Source organism: Caloenas nicobarica, chromosome 4 (genome assembly GCF_036013445.1).
Source record: "Caloenas nicobarica isolate bCalNic1 chromosome 4, bCalNic1.hap1, whole genome shotgun sequence".
In the NCBI taxonomy this organism is placed as follows: Eukaryota; Metazoa; Chordata; class Aves; order Columbiformes; family Columbidae; genus Caloenas; species Caloenas nicobarica.
In genome coordinates this window covers 64,079,072-64,101,699 of record NC_088248.1, presented here as the reverse complement: position 1 = coordinate 64,101,699, position 22,628 = coordinate 64,079,072, and the positions used below count along the sequence as shown (strand labels likewise).

Genomic DNA, 22,628 nt, shown 5'->3' with positions numbered 1-22,628 from the left:
CACGGTGAAGCACCAAGGCAGCTGTAGCTCAGAAAGGCAATATCTAAAACCTGTCTAATATGTGGTAGGCAAATTATGTGACTGTTGAAGTACTACTTAGACTGGCTAATGCATGTTCAGATACATCTATAACTCTCAGACCCATGTCTCAGCCTGGTCTCTCTCCGTGGTAGATGCTTTCACTTCTACCCTGATTAACTCTATGATAAGAAAGATTATTTTACAAAGCTTTTGAGCTTTGTCAAATGGAATTATTTGCAACACTGCAAGGATAAAAATCCTTAGCAACAGGAGAGAAGCAACCTAAAAAAAGCAAGTTTTTACACCTTTTTTCCCCTGCCATAAAATTGCTGCCTATTTTTGTTTTCTGAAAGCTACACAAGAGACAACACAAACTCTAAACCCATCGCTGATTAGACTGATAGAATAAACGACACAAGAATGTTAACAGTTAGATGTAAATAGATCTCAAAGAGCAAAAACATATTCTAAAATTCACACACAAGTTTTTGGAAGTTCCTTTGTTAAAGTTAAGTGGAAAAAACTTGTACGTAAAAGCAAATGAAATAAAACACAAAGATGTTTAACTATTCAGTGAAGAAATACAATAAAACACAGGATTGTCCACTGTGTTAAGTATTTTACACAAAGTAAGTCTAACATATAGCCAACATTTATTAGTTCTGCTCTGTTCAAGACACAGATACTTCAAAATTCTGGTACATTTTGGCAAATTTGTAGCAAAATGGTTTTTGACTGAAGAATACTCCATGTAAGTACAAGACGTGTCTTCCTTGCCAGACACAATCCTCTCTTTAGGATGCAAAAATGTAGTACTTTTGCCTCAACATGAATGCAAAAATAATAAACCATAGTATTTAAATATCTTGCTAACTTTACAGCAGCAACTGCCAGTTAGCGCAAAATAATTTTAATTTCAAGCTCAGTGTCAGTGTTATGGAGGGACGTTGCCTTCAGAAACCAGATGTGTCTCAGCTGCATGAGTTGCACTGACTGAAAGTAAGTTCTCTGCTTCTCACTCTACATGTGAGTCTGTCCTTACCACAAACCCTTGTGCAGAACATCCCAGAACTACCAGAATAAGTGAACTGCACAGAGCGATTCCATTTTGTTTTCTTTTCACTGCCAAGTGTTTTCAGCTCCTTTTCTCACATGAATGCTAACCTATAATGAAAAGTTTAACAGGATATTTCATCCACTTCATACACTCTTCTTAATATTGCTGTGACATCAACAGCCTTTTTACCTGGAAAATGAAATGTTACTTAACACACTAAACCAAGCTTTAAGTACACAGTTAAGTGTCTGGCCTTTTGAATAAAAAGCAAACCGGAAAGCACTTTTACACCTTTCTCGCATTCTTGTCTGTCCTCTTCACAGTTGATAGAAACCAAGTACCACACAACCAGCTAACCCTCCAGAGGCAATTCTGATGTACATGGATTAAAGTCGACATTTTAACAAACGCAGAGAAAATAGGAAATAGTCCATATGTGCAGTGCAGCTAGATTAATATCTCTGTAGAAACCTAAACTTTTGGAAACTCCAGAAGATTTGTTTTGAAGACCTGTTTTCTCAGATTTGTGGCCTGAATGTTTGTATTTGTTTACAAACCCTTTTTTAACCTGCCTTTCAGGTTTGCCTGCTTCCTGAATGGATTTTAAAGCCTATTTTAGGAATGGCCATAATTAAAAAGGGACATTTAAATAACCAGTGCAGTTCAGACTCCATACATGTGAAAAATCGACTACGCTATCTACAATTCACAGATGTATGAACAGGATAGAGAAATAGAAAAGTATCTCACTTTATTTGACTTTTACTGCTTCAAACTAAAGTACATTTCTGAGTAAAGTTAAGTGATCATCTTCTGAAGATCTCACAGCAGTTGTGAAAGGGGAAATAGCCCCTCGAGCTACCTACAAGTTCTTTAGACACATATCCACAGATAACCCAATTAACTGAACAAAATTTGAAATTTTAAAACAGTTAGTGCAGTAAGTGTGACTGAATGGAAAACAGTCACTAAGAACCAGTTTGATGGGGTACCCACCTGCCTCTGAAGCTCTGCTGTGTGTCTATCCACACAAACAAGTTATTTGCTATATTCTGCAATCCATTATTCAGCACTTAACAGTGCTGAGGCATCTGTGAAATAAGTTATTAAGCTGCTCTTTTTTTGAGTAAAAACTCCGTAGAATTAGGGACATATCTGCAGTGTTCTGTTTACTCAGATGTTTTCATACATTGATGATACTGACTGCCAGAGATGATGTTTACGAAGGACCCATGTGGTTTTCTTAAACTCTATTCTATTTCTTCCATCTTTTGTTTTATTTGTTAAAACGGATATCATTTGCTTACCTGTTTGAGGCATTTTTCCTCTATTCGCAAAAATAGGAAACTGCAGCTGAAATAAAAAAAGTAGTTTCTTTAAATTAAAGAAAATCGGAACAATCCAGGATTGTATTACATAAACACAGAAACTTGCTCCCATTTGCAGTAGAACCTACCTGCAAATCTAGAAAACATGGACATTGTAATAAGAATACAGAAAATTTGGAGTTTCTTAACAGTAGCACGCATTTTTCCAATTTATGATAAAAATTTGAAATTAGTCAAATCAGCCCATACACAGAAGAAATTGTAGCAGTTGCAGTGATCTAACTGACACTAAAGTAATAGCAATAAAAGTTAAAAGCAGTTTCAGTCAAAAACATTTCTGAAAACTTAGTTATCAACAATGCAAAAAAAAAATTCACGCAGTCACTTTCGTGATCACACACACAGATTTGCAGAATTATAAATCACTAGAATTTTGTATTTACTCAGAATGCAGAAAGAACTGTGTATAATTACATAATCTCCTATCATGACTGTCCCAAAAATCCAGTTTCTTTCATCACTGAACAACTACACTAAGATATCTGTGCTTCCTTTGAAGTAGCAACATGTTCTCAAAGCAGCCTAGGGAAAACTGTCACACAAAGATAATATCTCATCTTACAGAACCATTATCTCAAATGGAAGGCAGATATTGCACCTCCTGGAGCCAGCCTGTAACTGACTGACACACCAATCAGTCATCACACTAAGAGATACAAGACCTTTAAAATAATCAACCTAGAACAAGGCAATTCTTTTCCAGTACTGAGGGTGTCAAGGTATATCTATTTCTGAGGGGGATTTTAAAATTACTCTTAATTCTTACTTGAAAACAAAACCTAAAATCCCCTGAAGAACACAAAAAAACCCCCGCAAACACCAGAAAACACACTAGTTCAAATTACACTTAATTAAATTAATATTGGGGGGGAAAAAAAAAAAATATTAGGAAAGATTACGAATTATAATCATGGAATGGTTTGGGTTGGAAGGGACCTTAAAGATCATCTAGTTCCAACCCCCCTGCCATGGACAGGGACACCTTCCGCTAGGCCAGGTTGCTCAAAGCCCCATTCAGCCTGGCCTTCAACACTTCCAGGGATGGGGCATTGACAACTTCTCTGGGTAATGTGTTCCAGGGCCTCACCACCCTCATGGTGAAGAATTTCTTCCCTATATCTAATCTAAATCTACACTCAGTTTAAGGCCATTATCCCTTGTCCTATCACTACACACCCTCGTAAAAAGTTCCTCTCCAGCTTTCTTGCAGGTCCCCTTTCGGTACTGGAAGGCTGCTTAAGGTGTCCCGGGAGCCTTCTCCAGGCCGAACAATCCCAGCTCTCTCAGCCTGGCTTCACAGGAGAGGGGCTCCAGCCCTCTTGACCATGTTCGTGGCCCTCCTCTGGAATTCTGAAACAACTCCATGAGACCTGTTGAAGGGGCAGGACTCAAAGGGCTGCCTGAAACGCTGCAGGGACAGACCAAGCAGGGACACAAACTCCTATCTGTCGCCTAGGGAAATTCTCAAGACTTCTGACAGCCGTGCCAGCCAGTGCCTTACCAGGCAAACAGGCAGAAAACATGAGTTTCAATACAACTTCATTGTTCAAGTCACTTATTTTCTATGCAATAACGTTGATTCTGACACACAGGAATTCCCAAGAGAGGAGCCATCCACCAGAATAAATCCAACTAGCTGGAATCCACAAATATGCCTGATCCATTACCACTCTGTGCTGTAATCCAACTGGATTGCAGAAACAGTCCAAAAATAACCCTTTCTCAGCAGTGAATGTACTTCACAAGGGTTGAAATTAAGATATTACTGAGGTACGTTTCATGAGCCTTTAAGTTACTAACCAGCACGTCCCTATCTTTTGAATGAACTGTACACACTGTAATATAGATAATACAATTGTATTACACAATACTTTATTTTACAGATATTAAGACTTACTATGAGCTATTACTATGACAGGTTCAGTAGAGATAAAGATTATCTCAAATTTTTGAAACAAAGTCACCCTTGATACGCAGGCCAAAATTCCTCTCAGCACAAATTAAGAGATGTGTGTAAACAATCAGAATTTCACCCTGTGTACCAGCATATTGCTATCCAGTGTAACACTTAGATTTGTATCAAGTATGCTGTACGAAGTTTGATCCTCTTAGGTTATTTGCTGTGCTCTGACTTAATAGTATATTTTGCTTACAAAGTTCACTTATATTAGGAGATACTATTAATAGTGTTTGTTTGCTTAGACTAAACTCAATTATCAAGTTTTCCATAAGATGTTTCTGAAATATCATTAACTGTTTAACAGATAAATGGCTCTTGAATTACTGTGTTCAAATGCACCCAAACAAAATAAAGGCACTTACATTCCCAGTGCTCATATCAGCTTTTGACTCCCCACCTAAGGGAAGAAATATGAATTCAGAACTTGAATGTCACTATTTTCCTTGTTTTTCCACACAGGTATTGTGAACTACTTACCACCAGGCTGTATAGCTTCAAGAGGATATTTACGAGGCCTTCCCCTTTTCCGTTTCACTATTACAGGCTGATTTTCCTATTAAAAGTAAAGGACAAAAAAATTTTAGCTACCCTAATGGACATCTAGCATTTGTGCAATATAATACAAAGATTACTGCTAACTTCAGAATGTGGTACTGGCGGAAGCAGTGCTCATCAGTTTAAAAATATAGATGAGGCAGGTTTCATAGGAGGAGATGCTGACTGTTATGAAATGCATTGATAGAGCTGAAAGGAAAGAGACAACTCCTAATTACGCACACCTCTCCGTGGCTGGCCTCAGGCACAAAGCATGCCTGAGAACGCAATGCCTTCTGCTCCCTTCCCCCAACAGCTCTATCTCACAAATGCTGCTGGCTTACCCCATATATCCCACTACATCTCTTCAGCTTTAGGAGAACTCCAAACTGTATCTTGCAAGTCCCTTTTCCCAATGCTGTATGGCACAGGCTACGTCTTGTAACAGCTGAGCAAGTGCCATTAAAACAGCTAATATTCTAGTTATCCTAATACACAGGTTGGTGATGTTGTCTGTATAAACAGGGCCTTTCGTAAAAAAGGCCCCTTAAGTTTAAGCTTCGAAAGACAACTTTAAGTAAAGAATATGTTCAGATGTTCAGATCATAAAGATCCACAATCTCAGATCACAAAATCCTCAATAACAGACTTAACCTTCTTTTCTTGTAAATAGGAAAAAATGCCTCATTCACCATTTGCTAAAGTCTAGCGATGTTTCCCCCCACAATGAGTCTTAGTAACTCAAGCCTTGAGTGAACAAATGTGACAATTTATTCTTTAAATTTTCTTCTACTTCCAAATTTGAGGCAAAAAAGTAAATGAAAAAACCTAATGTCTTGATGAGAACTGTGTCCATTTCTAGGGGCCAGCGACAATTTTAATATCTAGGGTTCAGACACTTGTTTACAACCACCACTGCAGACTATCCCCAGTAAATGCTTAATGGATAACAGATAGTTTAAAAATTGTTCAGTGATAATATTTTTGTAAAGCCAAGTCATATTTGTTAGTGACTAAACTGTTCACATCTCAATTACAAGGTTTTCAGAAAACAAGATTTCTATACAACACGACTCTATAGAATTGCTTTTGATACAGTTTATAAGTACTATGATACGTAGGAAGGGAGTTCCTTCAATAATCAGCCACTGATCTCTCATGGTCTTTGAGTTTTATACTTTGTGACACAGAACTACATGTGTCTTTGGTACTTCATAGTGCCAAACAAAACTTTTCACAACTATTTCTGTGTTGGAGACATTTTAATATTGCCATCAATAAAATATATACAAAGTACTTATTTTCAGTATGAACCTGCATTATCTCAGTTAACATGAATAAGACCACTCACCTCTGGAGAGTTTTCATTTGATTCTAGACCGCGCTTTTCCTTTTCGGACATTTCCTGTTCAATGGTAAATTCATCTTCACACATATCAAAAACCGAAAAAAAAAAAAAAAAAAAAAAAGAGAGAAACTGTACACTTTTGTTTAATTAGACAAAGAAAAAGGTACAAGCCACCGCCTCTTCACTAAAAGCGTTATTTCACTCTGTAGCCCAAAATTCCCTGAAAACATCCATCAGAAATTAACACTATTTGCCTTGTAGCAAATAGTGGTCTGCCAGAATGCTGCCCTAACACTAGATGAGTTAGAGAGGTCTTCTAATTTAAGGTAAAAACAAAAGCTCAAGAGTGTGACCCACTGTAAAATGTCAAGATAAATACAAGCCACTATTCAATTTTCTCCCATGTTGCAGCAAACTGAGGATACAAGCTCATTGCAGAACAGTTTCAGACTTCTTAACGTGCTCACTGGAGAGACAGAACTATCAATACGTCAAACTAACATTAAGAAGATATTCACATTGTTCTCACAGAGACAGACACAAGTTACACCAACGCCAATATTAACTCTGTGGACAACACCACCTTTTATTATTTATTTTAGTGCAATTAATGAGTCAACTACCACATTGCAACTTGCACACTCTTTCCTGGTTGGTTTCTCTACAGAAACAAACAGGACAGATTTTGATTGTGAATATGTCGTGTTATTTTTTTAATGAAAAGACACCTTTATTTGTGGTCAGAGTTAGGAGAAGTTCTTGTCACATACGCCGATTGTGCTGTTTCCCTGTCCACCTGTTTATTTGCAATTAGCTTTCCTACCCAAGGCACGTGCTGAAGCAATAAGGGAGTGGATGGGCAACAGCATAGCAGAAATATCAAATCTGCTCTCGCCATACGAGAAACTAGGATTAATACATTAGTTGATAGGAGTAACAGAACAGGCAGCGACTAGAGAATATATGGAAGTATTTGCTGGGATCAAACTTGGATGAAGTTCCTAATTTCTATCAGAATCATTCAAATAGCATTCAGTATAGGTTCAGAAAATTGCCCAGAATGGTCAGTTTCATTACCTTTTTCTTCCATAGTACTTTTAGGAGGTGTATGCTTTACATCAATTTCTTTGGACACTTCTGCTGTATCACCTGAAATAACTTCCTACATTATTTTGAAACAACAAAGAAAATAACATCTTACTACAAATTAAAGATAATTGTCAGTTACTTATACTAAAAACAAACACACACTCCAATACATGAGTAATTATTTTATTCATCAAGATTTTGTAATGTCTTAAAAACTTTGATGCTGAGAAGCTTCACCAGAATCAACGGGTGAGACAGTCTTACTCTTAACAAGAACATCTATTTTGTTCTGAACACTTGTTTTGACTTAGAAAGGATCAGAGCAAACTCAGAAGTCAGGTAACTGGTCAGCTGGGATCCAGCTATTCTCCGTGTGATCCCAAGCTCCTCACTATTGTACAAATCAGTTCACGACACCTCAAAGGGATTCAGGTGCTAAGCACCACACAGATTCCTGCCTTTTTTTTTTTTAATTATCTCCCCCTTGAAAAGGGAATATCATTCTGTAGTAATTTAATTTGTATTTAAGACAATGCAAAAGTAGCTTACAGTTAATAATGAAAATACCTCCCAAAATAAACTGACATAGAAATAAAAACTTCCATCTTGTTTACTATTGCAGAACACTAAAAAAATGTTCTTGAAAATACCTTGATGTTATCAGATTTCATTTCAGAACACTGACTTTCTTCATCATCTTTTCTCACATCCTGAGCAATCAGCTGGTTGCCTGCAAAAACAAACAACAGTTCAAGTGCTAAAAAAGTGTCTTCTGCATTTGTCAGATTTTGATGTCACTTCTATATCAGCTCATTGTTACTGTGATTCAAAAGATTCTGAAAAGAAGCATCTTATTTACAAAAATGTGAACAGAACGTTATGCTAACCACTCTTCAAAAAAGGGCATGGCTTCTAATCCCTCACTTCATCAAATCAAAATTCTTACAAGCAGAACAAAAACTGTTATTAAAAAATGACACCATTAATTATCCTTTTTAAAAATTATTCTGATGCTGAAAAGACAAAAGCAGTTGAGACCAGAGCTTGAATAGATGTTACATAGTCAGTCTCATAATTATTATGTCAACAAAATGTTTAACTTAAGAGATAAGTTAACTTTATCTAACTTTAACTTAGAAATGTTTCTGCCACTTAGTGGACTGATTTCCTTCTCACTTCTTACTTCTAGACAGATAAAAGGTTGCACTAAAACTCAGTTCTTTCCAATTTAACAGAAGGAAGCAACCAGCCTCACAAAGTCTATTGAATGGCTAGATTTTCCTGAGATGATCAGCTTTCCTCAGCTTTGTATTCCTTCCCTGTGTTTTATTTAAAAAGGATAAAATTAGTAATTATTTTGAAGACTAAACAGAAGTTTGTTTACTTATGATCAAAAGAGCTACTAAATGCTCTTCCATGCAGTATTAGATTTGTTACCATACTTTTATCAAATATACTAAGTGTACTTTAAAAAGTTGGTTTGGGAAGCACAATTGCTTTTGAGTTTAGAATTCTCCATTTTCTATTGTTTCCTCCAAAATACCATTTTATGGCCTAATTGCTGTAGAACTTTGGTGTGCAGCAGAAAAGTTTTACACAAATTCACATAGTTCTGTATCACTTACATTTTTCTTTATCCATTGTTCCTGAAGATTTACATTGTGTACCTCTGGATCTATGTTCTTCAGTTATCTGGGTATCCAAGTTTTCTGCCTACACATAAAACACAGATATCTCCTTACCTTCTTTTTTCCATAAAGTTATAAACACAAAAGGGAGAAAGTTTTTTCTACTTGCTACTTTCAAGTAAAACATACACATAACAGTACCACAAGAACAATTTATTCCTAGAGCTCAAGTAATGTTACTGCTATAGGATAGCACCATGAAAGAACTTCTGACTCATAGCATTTTCAGAATTTCTAGTTTCTATTTTTAATGATAAAACTCTCAGTTATAATTAAACACCCTACTGTGTGCTTTAAAAGCAGTTTATCGTGGCAATTCTCACAAAATATTTTTTGATTTAAAAGGACAGTCTCCTACATGCAGAAACAGAAGAATTTCACTAGCCCCAGAAACATGGCCAACCACCATTACAATACAGTAATAAATAAATTTACTACAAGTTGAAGAAATGACAAACACATTTTTTAGCTTGTTATCTGTACTATGTCTTGTTTCTGCTCCATAAGAAACACTTTACATTTGCAACTTTCCCAGTCATCCCTTTTATACCTACAAGCTCCAAGTTCTTGTGAAACCACAGCAGACTGCATTAGAAGAACAGGCTTCTAGTCCTCATCAAAAGCCCCAAGAATAATCCCTACTTTTGTCCCCTATTCTCAATGAGGACAATCAAGCTTCTCTTTTCTGCCAGTTAATAACAGTTATAGTTATAGACTGTGGAACAACAATACAAGAAGATTTATTTACTGGCAAATTTGAAAGAATAATTAGACATCAACCTACACAGCTGCACAGTCTCAATATACATAGGCTCTGCATATACAAAAATAATATTTTCCTTTAGAGAATATTTAATGTAAATACAAGTAAATGCAAGTAAGAAAAAAAAGCAGCACAGACTTAAGAGAGTAAATTTAAAAACCAAGAACTTACATGACAAGTTTCTCTTTCTAAAGCAATATTCCTCTGCAGCAAATCTATTAAAAATAATTACAAAAATAATCAGAAAAGCTAAGCAAGAGTAAAGTATCATAGTATCTTTTACCTCACCTTCCTGAAAGGATTCCAGAGTAACTGAAACTATATAAAACTTACTTGCAATGTTGGAAATAAGAGGCATCCAATCTTTAACAATATTTAAAAAAGAAGAAGAAAAAAAAATACGGATTTCTAAAGCCATTTTCTGAGAATAATTTTATAGCTAAAATACAGGCAATCATGGGGTTGTCATCTTTGAAACTTTGACTTTTCCAGTATAATTCTACCATTTGAATTAACCTGAATTTTACTTATCACAACCTTAGATGCTGGATCATGGGATGAAGTAAGATGCGATGAAAACTATGCCGTAACATTGTGCTTCCATACAACTGGAGTTTGCATAATTGTACTAGTAAGACCTGCAGCTGATGCAGTGCATACACAGAAATTGTCCAGTTGCTAGATTCTACTGTGCTCTAACTCTGGCTCAGATAAAGTAGAGCCTTACCCTTCCATACCACAAAAATGTGGAAGATAATTATGAATTAAGGGAGCTGATGAGTGCTCCACACTTTTGAAAATTTCCATAGCTTTAAAAGCCATTTCATATAGATACATAAAGAGAATCTTAAAAATGCTGCTCCGTCAAGTGTGCTACAAAACCCTTGAAGTCTGATTCACGGGGCACTGAATTAATATTTTAATTAAAAAAAAAAGCTAAAACATTCCGAGTGGTGTTTCAGCTACAATAAGAACATAAACCTATGATCCAATAAAACCACTCTATTCTACATAGAATTTTATATAATTAATATCTCATTTCTTCAATCTACACGTTTTAGCAACAATTCTTCCACAGCTATACTGTTCAGTTGCACAACATCTTCCAATTTTTAAAGCAGTGTCAAATGAAGAGCTAGATCCTACCCACTCAAACAGCAATGATCTGTTTACATTCCAAGGAATCTTGGACTACTAAACTACTGTGTCTGCTGTTCATACTCATGACAGGACACACATTTGTCTTTTAAACAACTTCCTTTTACGTATGTTGAGCTATATGTATATATGCATGCATATATATAGAGATTATTGTGTGGTGGGGGAGAAAAAGAAAAAACCCTCTACCAAGAGCTATGATGCATTATTCTTCAGTGTGTGTCATATCCAACATGATTTACACAACAAATGGCTTTTTGTTAAACATTTTACATGGAGCAACATTATCACAGCTAGTTCAATCTGCACATTTTAAATTTTAAGTACTGTCTGGGTGACCGAGTGATGTGGCCCAGTTTTTCAAATAAAGCTCACAGTAAAGAAAATCTGATCATAGTTTTGGATCTGCTGTCTTGAAGACCACATTCTTCTAACCCCTTCTAAGGGTTTCCATTTTCTTTCTGGTGAGCAGAGCATGTCTCTTATCACTTACATGAATACACATCACCGCTAAACCAGGTATGCGCATTTGGCCTACCACAAGGATAAAAAGGAACCTGGTTTTATACCAATGCTCATATCTCACCTTACTCTACTCATTTTGGTGCATGTCTAATTTGGCAAGTGAGCTTTACAGTGTGTCCTTTCATAGCATTTAGGCGTTCAGCTGCAACCCTCCACAAGAGGAAATGCATCTTTAACCTCTTTGGACTCCACATACAGCAGTGTCACTGGTACCTCTCGTATTTCACTTCAGTGTTGCTTGTTATTCCATTAAGTGAGAATTAACTCTTATCTGGTAGTGCTGTAAACACATTTGTAATGCATCTGGAGCATGAAATCCCTCAAGATAGGAACAAAGTAGGGGTTTGTTTCTGCTTTAAAAGGAAAGCCAAACAATTGCGACACATTTTAAAATACTGTGGTTTTGAGAAACAGGGACTTTTTTTTTTCTTCCATTTAAGATTAACTTAATACACAGAAAAGGAATTACTGAGTACAGATTCAAGTTGACTAATTGAGATTTCTAGCTAGGTGATTATCTACTTATAAATGTTCCTCAAATCTCAGTGGATGGCCAGAAATATTTTAATCTTCTGCAGAGAAAAAAAAAAAAAAAAACCACTTTCTATAACCTCTGTGACTTAAAGTCATACTCCATTTACTGTTGTCATATCCTCGAAGGGCCTGTCACAACACCCAAAACAAGGATATTCTAAGTTAGAAGGAAGAAAGCCATTCTTTGGATAAGTTTCTAAATTTTTCCCAAGCTAATGTTTTTCTGTATTTACCGATTTTGAACAGAATGTTAGCAGTCTACTTCGTTAAAATCCTAAATGCTTTCCACCTTTCTTTCAGCATATCATATTGGAAGAAAAAGCTGACCTACCCCGAGCCCCTCTTTCCCACACACCAAATGCAAAGCCACATGAACTCCTAAAAACATTTCAAGAAGATTTCTGAAGGCTTTGTTTCAATCCCTCTACTCATATCAAATCTAGATCCCCTGCCCCATCATAAGTAACAGTCAAATCAGTATGAAAAGTAAACTGCTATCAGTGTAAAAGTCACCTTTTTGAAACTCTTTAGTATGAGGATCCACATATCCCTCTTCACTTCTTGGACTTTCAGGTTGTTGTGGCTACACATAAAATAAAAAAGGAGACAAAAATAACACAGACATCCAGAACAAGTATGTCTCACTCCCTTTCCTCATGTCATGACGAACATTGGCTTATCATAATCTACAACAGGCTTCCAAAGTTCTTATTAAGACAGCAATACAAATATTAATAAGGAACGCTGGCAGAACTTAGTCACATTACTGTTGAACAGTACAGTGCCATAACCTTGACCTCAGGGTTAACACTGGTACCAGAGTTCAGTTTAACAAGTAGATCTCAAGAGAAATATCAGGAAGTCGAGGTGCAATGCCTACTCTAAGATGAGCTCCAAAAATGAGCAATATTCTAGAAATGTTCACATATACAGAAAAATATGTATCTGCAATGTATAACAAGGTACAATGAACTCTTTTCAACTTTTTTTTTTTCCAATTCAAGTTGCAGATCAGCTATATGTTACTGATGCACAGATAAGTAAACTTAGCTCCATATAGCATTAAGTCAGATCTGAACATTGTAAATTCAGATACAGCATCATGTGAACATGGCTATGCTGACTCCAGGCCATCTTATGCTGGCAAAGAGTACAGGTGTTTGCAGGTGGAACTGAAATCAATAAAACCTACTAGACTGAAGCTGACGTGGACTTTCCTGAAGTGCATGCCAGGCATCAAAACCATAGTTCAGAAATACTCAACTGGTCTGCCCTGGAGCTGAAGTCAGTAACCCTGTGCAGATCCACCCTTTCAGACGTGCTTGGGAGCCTCTGAACCATGCTCTCCCTCAAAATGTTTATCATGAAAGTCTGGCAAGATATGAATACACGGATCCAGTCCTGTGTCTGAATGATTAACCCATCTGGAATCCTGGCTAGCATGGACCACAGCACAGACACACAGCCTCAGCTTTGGTCTTACACAAGCTGTAAGTGATCGTGAGCTCCAATACTCTGGATTATCCAGGATGTCCTGCTCTTCTGTTCCAGTACATAACAGGCTACAGTTATCACAGCACAGAACAGCAGCAAGTGTTCCACAAACACAGAGAGAAGTGGCATGTCTGAAGACTGACATGGGACCGATACAACAAAACGAAGAGCGGTGTGTGTTTACAATTTCAAACCACTAAACTAACAATTGTCAGCAACAAGTGCTAAGGCACGTATGACTATTTTACAAGTACTGTCACAAGCAACATGCATACAGTATGACCAGTTCTAGAAAAAAAGCACACTTGGATGTCATGGCCACAGGAAGAGCATGGCTGGGGGCGCAGGGATTGGTTCTACCAGAGTTTAACATGGACAGCCCACAATTTTAATGTCAGCTGCTTAGGAAAGCACAGCTGAATAATCTGGAAAATTACCCTTTGAAAGTTTTGAAGTTCAAATGACACTTTGCTGCACAAAAATCAAAAGATATAGTAAGAAACCCTAACAAGATGTATAATTACACAAGAAATAGTATAGTCAAAATTTTCAAAATAACATAAATACCTCTTCAGGTCTCAAGTTAGTTTCAAATTCTAGTTCTTCTGCCAACTTTGGTAAAGCTGCATTATTGCCTAATGAAATACAAATATGTTAAAATTATTAGATTACATTATGCTGCATTTATCTCATGCTACAGTAGGATGATATTTCTCAGTACCACCTCGTGAACACAGCACAGGAATTTAATCCCTTCCTGTAGGCAATGGAAACAATAGCAAGTCTGTCTGCAGCAAACCAGCTCAAAAAATAACTTGGCATCTGCAAGAATACAAGTACTTCTATGTTTTCTTTAAGAATAAAAGGATTGGAAAATATGGGCTATCAGGATTTACCATAGCTTATTTACAAATTCTGACTTTGGCTTTTTTTCCTTGCTTCTCCTTTAAAAAACACCAAAAGATTTTCTGACCAAATTCCAAATCACCACTGTATTAATTAATGCAGAGTAAAGAGTTGACATCAAGGATAATATTTTTCTTTAAGTGACAATAATACGTAAAACTGTAAGTTCTAACACTGTAACCACTGAAATAATCCCATTTCCATAGACTGAAAGCTCAGCAGCTCCTGTTAGTGTTAATGTAATTTCATATAATCTTCAAACCCCATCCATTTCATTCCCCATGGGAACAGCTGTACACTTATAATATCTGAAAAACAGGCCACACTGACAGCATCTTCACATGACTTCTACAGACTTTTTGGGCACCTAGTTCAAAAGCCCATTTATACAGCTTTTCCTAAACAAAAAGAAATAGTTATAACATGACAATGCATCAATGATGCATGTAAAGTGATTAAATTGTGGTTGCAGTCCACGAAATAAGGCTACCATTGCCACTGGTACTTACAGAGGCTACATTGATGGACAACAAGGATTGAGCAAAACATCAAGACAGAAATACCTAAGTGTGGCAGTTTACATTTTCGTGGCTCATGTTTGTCTTTGTTTTATAAATGTTGAATAACATTTTTCAAATTTACTAGATCAGCATATTTCCTTGACAAATTCGCAAGATGCCCAAATCTGCAGAGTGAGCTTTCTCATCCCAAATATCAATAAAACTAGAGAATAAAGCCAACTTTTGAGGAACTGGACCTATACTCACATTATAAAAAGGTTAGTGTATTTTTTGAAATAATAGCAAAGACAGACATGAGAAGGAAAAGGTTTTAAAAGCAGTGCTTGATTGTCATCATTCCATTTCCCTTGGTATAAACAAAGATAAGCAGATTTCTCTACTGTGTTTCTACAGTTTAATTTCTCCAAAGTTTATAATGAAGTCATAATCTTGACTTCGTTATGTCATCTAGAGAATTTACTAATTTTCATAAACTTGGTGCTTCAGCTACTCTGGAGGGTCAAATAGGAGAAAAACTGAAAATAGCAGGATGTTCATAACATGATATTTTAGGAACTAACAATCATGCAAGTTCATTTCAAATGTTAGTTTCCAGAAAAATGGATTTGGAAATAAAATACGATATCCTTAAAGTCATATACTATCATAACTAAGGTTTTCTATTTAAAATAGATAGCTTTCATAATTGCTCACTTAAAACATTCATTTATTTAGGATGACTGCCTGATTCTTTTGTAATATGAAGTAGGACCCTGTCAAGTGTATTCACAACACAAAATTCAGCCTAAAAGAGTGAATCTGAATATAACCATTAAATAACCATCCAGAGAAAACCTGCCCTTATGATAAAGGATGGCCACTCTTACCTTCAAAATTACTAAGAAATTACCTTTTTAAAAATGTTGAACATATGTATAAAATAAACTGTTTGCCTATAAAAGCATTTTTGGATTTCAACACACATTAATAACAAAACCCTTCTGTAGCTTCATGATAATTACCCCTTGCAAACCACTTCATACATTAGTTCACAAATTTACATCACTGTATTTTAATATCATTTTTGGACTCTAATAACATTTGATTCTTTTCCAACATACCTCACATAGTTGTGTTCAAGCACTCCTATACTCCCAGTCATAAGCTTATTTAAATATTTGTCACCAATTCTTAAAGATATTATTAACAGTTATTTTGCAACCAACAAAGAAATCAGATCTATTTGAACAGTGTACGTTATTTCTAACTATAATCACAGTAAAATGCATCTATTTATGACAGCTTATAAACTGAAGAATTTTAAAAAAAGAAAAATCCTCACCTGAATTAAAGTTTGAGTTACTTTTTTGAAAAGTAACTTCAATTCCAATATCATCTATTTTGACCAAGTTCGTTTTGTCATCGCTGCCACAAAGCTCTTCTACATGTAACACAGGGAAGTTCTGTTTTTCCCCTAATTCTGCTTCTATTGAAACTTCACCATTGTTGGTATTTACAGTCACTTCATCTGCAGAAACTAAGGAAAGAGCCTGTGCCTCAGGCAGGGGAGTCCTTATTTCAGAAAAGTCACTTTCTAAAAGCAAGTTTGAGTTAAGTTTATAGTTTACATTCCTTAGAGTTTCACTCTCTACTGTTGCTTCTGAAATCATGCAAGAGAGTTCTGATGTAACAACCTCATGCAAAACATTTTCAGCTTGCTCATCATCCTCGCTTGCCTCTGACGAAGGACTTGGACTCACAGCAGTCTCCGTGCTAATCTCCACGCAAAGGGCTTCATCTACACTCATGAGGTTCACTGAATTTTCATCTGTTTCTGTGATTTCACTGTCTACTGTTGTCTGAGATGCTGCTGATTCTCCCCTCACAACACCCTCATGGGCCTCATTCTCTCTACCAATGACAAGCAAAGAATTACTGCTGTTTTCTGGACCTGTAGTCGATAAGATGCATTCGATTTGGTTAGCAGTACTGAAAATTTCCTCACTTTTGTCTTTTACTTCTGTACTCTCAGCAGCAAGCTGACTTTCTTCTATGACTGCGAAGGTGAAGAGACTATCACATTCTTCCATTGTGCTCAGAGCAATCACTTCCCCCTCCTCCTTATCGCCTACACTTGAAGCAGCATGTTGTTCTTCGCTGTTGGTGGCAACCCTCAGCACAGGAGCTCCACATTCTCCCACAAAAATCACAGAACCTTTGCTTTTTGCATCTGCATTGAAAGCAGCTAGTCCAAACTGTTCATCTACAGTTGCAGTGGTCTCCACTATCTTACATTCCTCTGATGCATTTGGCGAGATAATGGCATCTTCATCTCCGTCTGCTACAATGAGCTGACTTTCAGCTTGTGGTGCTGCGCTGATCAGGACTATCTCGCATTCTTCTGTCATGCTTGTAGTGATCATAGCAGCTTCATATCTTCCTTCTGTTTCTGAAGCAGTGAGTTTGTTTTCTTCTTGCATAGCTACACTAGACATAGGAGCTTCAAAACATTCTGCTGTACTTGTAGATATCATGACTGTTTCATTTTTTGACTCCGTGTCTGACACATGTTGAATCGCTTCTTCTGTGACTTCACCTGACATCAGGATTACTTGTTCTTCCACAACACTTGTGGAGATCATAGCACACTCATCTTTTTCTTCCTTACCACTAGCAGTTGGGTGACTTTCATCACTGTCATTATCATCTCCTCCTGCACTAGATTCACTAGGCATGGGAACTTCATATATTTCCATATCTATAGAAACCATAGCATTCTCATTTATTTCTTCTGTTTTCACAGAGGGGAGCTGACCATCATATTCAATAGCCGCACTTGACATAGGAGCCTCAAATTCTTCCACAATACTGGTGGAAATCATAGTGCATTCATCCTTCTCCTGCTTACTGCTACAAGTATGCACACACTCTTTGAACTCTGTAGCTGTACTGGGCATGGGCACCTCTGTGTCTTCAGTGTCTATTAAGATCATAGAGCTTTCCCGACTTTCAGTGGCTCTTGCAACAGTAAGTGGACCTTCCTCAGCATCCAAGGCTGAATGTAAGGGAACATCAGTTTCTTCCACTGTACTGGTAGAGATGACATCACCTTTTACTTTTTCTTCTCTGTTAGCAGGAACAGAATTCTCATCTTCTGTTGGAACTGCACTACTTATAGAGGCATCAAGTTCTCTGCTGCCAAAGGAAGTCATGGCATTCTCATGTTCGTCTTCAGCATCGGACTGACTCTTATCTTGCACTGCCATAGCACTGGTCATGGGACCCTCACATTCCTCAGCATCTAAAGGAATCAAGGTACCTTCGTGCTTTCCTATATGCGGAGTCAATGCCCCCTCATCTGCAGCACTTGCACTGGTTACACTGCTTTCAACAATCCCTTTACCATTTTTGCAGTTTGTGCCACAATTAGTTTCTTTCTCTGCACTCATCATGCTGTCAACAGTAAGCTTATTTATATTTATGCCAGCCACTCCTGACTCTGCTTCCATTTGTTCAGCAACTATGCAGATAATGGAACTTTCACCTTCTTCTGCACCTATACAAATCAGTGCATTTTCACTTTCCATTCCTGTACAAGTAGAAGCATGCTCATTTTCTTCATTTCCTCTTCCTGTACTGGTCACAATGTCCTCACCTTCTTCATCCTCTTCTTTTGAACCTGTACTAGTCACAAAACCTTCATCATCACACAGACCTACACTGACTGTAGCGACACTGGCTTCTTCCTTTGCTCTTGTACTGTCCATTAGACTTTCACATTTTTCAGCTTCTAAGCAAACTGCAAATCCCTCATTGCTGTCTTCTAGACCTGTGCAGACTACTGAAATTTCAGCATCATCTTCTGGAGTTATGCCTGTGCTGGTCACTGCACTTTCACCATTTACAGTATCCTCAGATTTGTCACCGCTAGTTCCAGTTGTGGCACTGTTGTTTGCGACCATTGCAATACAAGCGCCAGTTACAGTGCTTTCTCCCTGGGCATCTGTACCAGTAACTGAGCAGATGATGAAGTTATGACCTCTTTCTTCTGCACCTGTGCAAGTCACAGTACCTTCATGTTCTTTCACTTGGCCAGCTGTCACACTGCCCCTAAATTCACTTGAACTGTCACCACTCGTTGACCCTTCACCTGTTTCTGTCCCTGCACTAGTTACAGCACCATCGCTCTCCACTTCACCTAAGCAGGATACAGAACTTTCAAATTTGCCTGTATCTACACAAGTTGAGGTCTTTCGCTTTTCTTCAGAGCCTGCACTAGTCACAGCATCATCTTTTTCTTCTGCCCCAGCACTATTTACATTATCTTCAATTTCTGCTCCACTTGCATTGACTGAATCCTTATCACTTTCTTCTGCATCAACCATGGTACAGTCACCATTTTCTTCTCCTTCGGTACTTGTTAGGAAACTTTCACTTTCTGCTAATCCTTCAGTGACAACACTGCCACCACCTTCTTCAGCTGCTGCAACAGTACACTCACCAACATCTGCTCCTGTGATGAAACTGCTGCCCTCACTACTTTTTACCCATATGCCTGTTGTGAAACCTTCATCAGCTTCTATGCTTGTGCAGATTACTGTCACCTCACCTTCTTCTTCTGAGCAAGTGGTTGTAGCATCACTGTCCTTTTCAGAATGTGATGCACCGTCAGCTCTTTCTTCTCCTGTACTAGTGGCCATTACAGTGCTCTCGATGATCTTTTCTGTGCTAGTTCCTATCACAGTGGCTGGAGTTGTTTGCAGGCCACTGTACGACAAACTAAATTTACTACTTCCTGCACTGGTACCTACTGCACTGCTTTCATTTTTATCTTCCACACCAATCACGCTATTCTCTTCTTGCCCACTGGCTATAACAGAGTTTTTGACTGTTCCTTCAGGAACTCTTTCAAGCACTAACACAGAGGAAGATTGTATCATATCATCAATATCATGCACCTCATTCTTTTCCATGTTATCCATCACTGAGCTGCTTTCTCCCTTTGTGGAAGGATCACTATTCAAGCACTCTCTTGCTTTTCTTTTTAGAAGTTCTTTTGTTGTTATATCTCCACAATCTTCGGTTATGTCAGTCATTAAGTTTTCCTCTTTCATTTTCAACCCACTTCCCTGAGTGCTTTCTAACTTTGCTGCTTCATCATAATCTTGACTAGGTAACCCAGCTGTGCTGTCTTCCATTGCAGGTTCATCAGGCTGGGGCACCTCGTTATCTTTTTCTGTATTTTTTGTCATACTGTTGTTGTCACCACAGTCTTTCATGACAGAACTCAGCACTGCACTATCTTGTTGCTTCATGTATACAACCTGTGCTGCATCATTCTTCAAAATAAAAGTATCCTCAAATAAAGAAGTCCCATCTGAATGATGGCATTCTTTAGACGTACCACTACAGGAATCTATAAAATCTGAGATATCCATATCCATGGACTTTGCATCAGCAGTATCTTCTCTGGAAGAATTAATAGCTAAAGGATCATCATCTGAATTAGAATTTATCACAGTTTTAAAATTCTTTGGTCTTCTGCTGTCTTCTGAAGCTTGATCCTTACTGGGAACATTCAGTAAGACTCTGCTGCTTGTTTCATACACAACACTCATTTTATAAGCCCCTTGTTTATTGGGTCCTTGATCCATGGAAGCTTGTTTGGACAAAATGTCTAAGGCACCAACTTGTTTATCAGAGATATCTTCTTGTTTAATAGTTTTTTCAGCTGCAGGTAGAAACTGCAATTCACAAGCTTCAGGATCTGCCAAGCTGTATTTTAATTCCTTATTTGAAACAGAGAGAGGTATTTTTTCATTTGCTGCATATTCAGCATCTGTGGCTTGGATTGAGTTTTGAATGTTTTTTCCTTTGACATTAGATGCTTCCTGTACTTTCGTTTGTTCCAAATCAAGTTCCATCAGCTCTTCCCCATGACCAGAATGCAAGTCATCATTATTCATACTTGACTTCTGAGAGGCCAGAGCATGGCTGCTTTCAGTTGTGCTAGCTGTTTGCTTTTCCTGTCCAAGTAAATTTTGGTTTGATATACTGCCTTTTCTGTTTTCACTGGGTATTTTCTTACTTTGTTTTTTATCCATTGCCACCATGATGCTCAATGCTTTTTCATGCCCACTATCCATTTCTTTAATATCTTTATCTTCCGATTTGATACTCTCTTCCTTCTTCTTTATTTCCTTGTTGCTGTGCTTTAAGTTTCTGCTTTTGTGACCTTCAGCAGAGAACCTCCTTTCTAGTTTGGAATTGCTTAAATCTTTATCACCTCTATATTTCTCTTTCACAGATCCTCTTTCTCCAGAATGTGACTTCACTTTGTGACTGAAGTCTTTTTGTGATCCCTGAGTCAATTGCGTACCACTTACAAGCTCAAACTCAGCACCACTCTCCTCAAAAACTTTGTCTTCATTCTTGGATTTACGTTGCTTATCTGAATCATTCTCTTCCATGCTCTTATCTTTGTCTAGTTTCTGACCAGTCTCTTGTTTTATTAAAGTTTCCGGTAATTCTGTTTCAGATGCTTTGAATTGTTTACTATGACTCTTTGACTTAGACTTTAACAAAATTTTGTCTTCTACAAGGCTCTTAGATCTTCGTCTGTCTTTATGAACACCATCTTCTTGTTTCAAATTATTATCAGAGTTAGTTGATTCTATTTCATGTTTATCTTCCGAGTAGCTTTCGCTCCTCCTGTGCGTTGCAGAAACAAGTTGCTTTGAGGCACTTAGGGAATCCTTTTGTGGCCTAGAATCACTCAGGGACCTTTTGGACTTGTATTCTGCTCTTGATTTTTCTGTTGAGAGATGTCTGTCTTTTTTATTTTCCTTACGCAGCAATTCTTCAGCTTTTAAAGTTGATTCAGAAATATTTTTTCCATCTTTCCCTGTTACTGATATTTTCCGTTCACTTCGGTGTTTATTTTTTCTTTCGGATTTGTCATCTGAAGAAACCTTTATTTGTTGATTATGTTTCTGACCCACATCCTCTCCTTTCAAACTTTTCTCAGATGAATGGAGTTCAACATCTTCACTTGATTTGTGAAGACCATCTCCTTTATACTTGTGCTTTAAAGAAACTTTATCTTCTAAACCAGTTCTTTCCTTTTCATTTTTGTCTCTGTAAGACTTGGCTTCTTTTTTGGCAGCATTTCTCGTATGTTGAATTTCTGTGTCACTATCTTTTTTGGGGTGTTTTTCATTTTTAAATATGGATTTCTGCTTCTGTAGTTCTTCAGTATTGACTTCTGCTCTATCCAGTTGTCTTTTTGGATCTCTCATTTCACTGTCCTGCTGAGCTCCTTCAGCCTGAAGAGAGGTGGAGGTTTTTCTTTTATGTTCTTTTTCTGCTTTAGAATCGCTTTTGCTTTCCTCAGTTGAATGCACTGATTCTGAAAGTCTTCTAAGCTGTTTAGAGATTTCACTTTTCCCATGATTATGCTTCAATTCTTTGGAAGAATTTTTTTCACAAGTCTAGAAAAGAAAGTTTATTATATATATATAAGCAAATGTTACACAGCTCCTTTGCCACATGACCAAACAGAATTATTAAGGGCAAACTCTCCATAAAAACAATATACCAGAGAATACACTTAACATTGCAATAAAAATTTACCTGAAATATAGTCAGTAAGAAAATGAAACTT

The 22,628-nt window shown here is 37.2% G+C and overlaps 1 protein-coding gene across 1 annotated transcript in view; it reads right to left on the bottom strand.

Annotated features, from left to right (window-relative positions):
- BOD1L1 (biorientation of chromosomes in cell division 1 like 1) overlaps window positions 1-22,628 on the bottom strand; it is a 37,805-nt gene that overhangs the window by 5,729 nt on the left and 9,448 nt on the right. The window contains exons 10-20 of the mRNA XM_065633419.1: window positions 16,308-22,455; window positions 14,127-14,194; window positions 12,579-12,648; window positions 10,020-10,063; window positions 9,023-9,110; window positions 8,048-8,127; window positions 7,386-7,470; window positions 6,312-6,385; window positions 4,904-4,979; window positions 4,789-4,823; window positions 2,386-2,431 (exon numbers count right to left, since the gene is read on the bottom strand). Of these exons, the coding sequence (XP_065489491.1) occupies window positions 2,386-2,431; window positions 4,789-4,823; window positions 4,904-4,979; window positions 6,312-6,385; window positions 7,386-7,470; window positions 8,048-8,127; window positions 9,023-9,110; window positions 10,020-10,063; window positions 12,579-12,648; window positions 14,127-14,194; window positions 16,308-22,455 (6,814 nt within the window). The remainder of the gene's footprint in view (window positions 1-2,385; window positions 2,432-4,788; window positions 4,824-4,903; window positions 4,980-6,311; window positions 6,386-7,385; window positions 7,471-8,047; window positions 8,128-9,022; window positions 9,111-10,019; window positions 10,064-12,578; window positions 12,649-14,126; window positions 14,195-16,307; window positions 22,456-22,628) is intronic.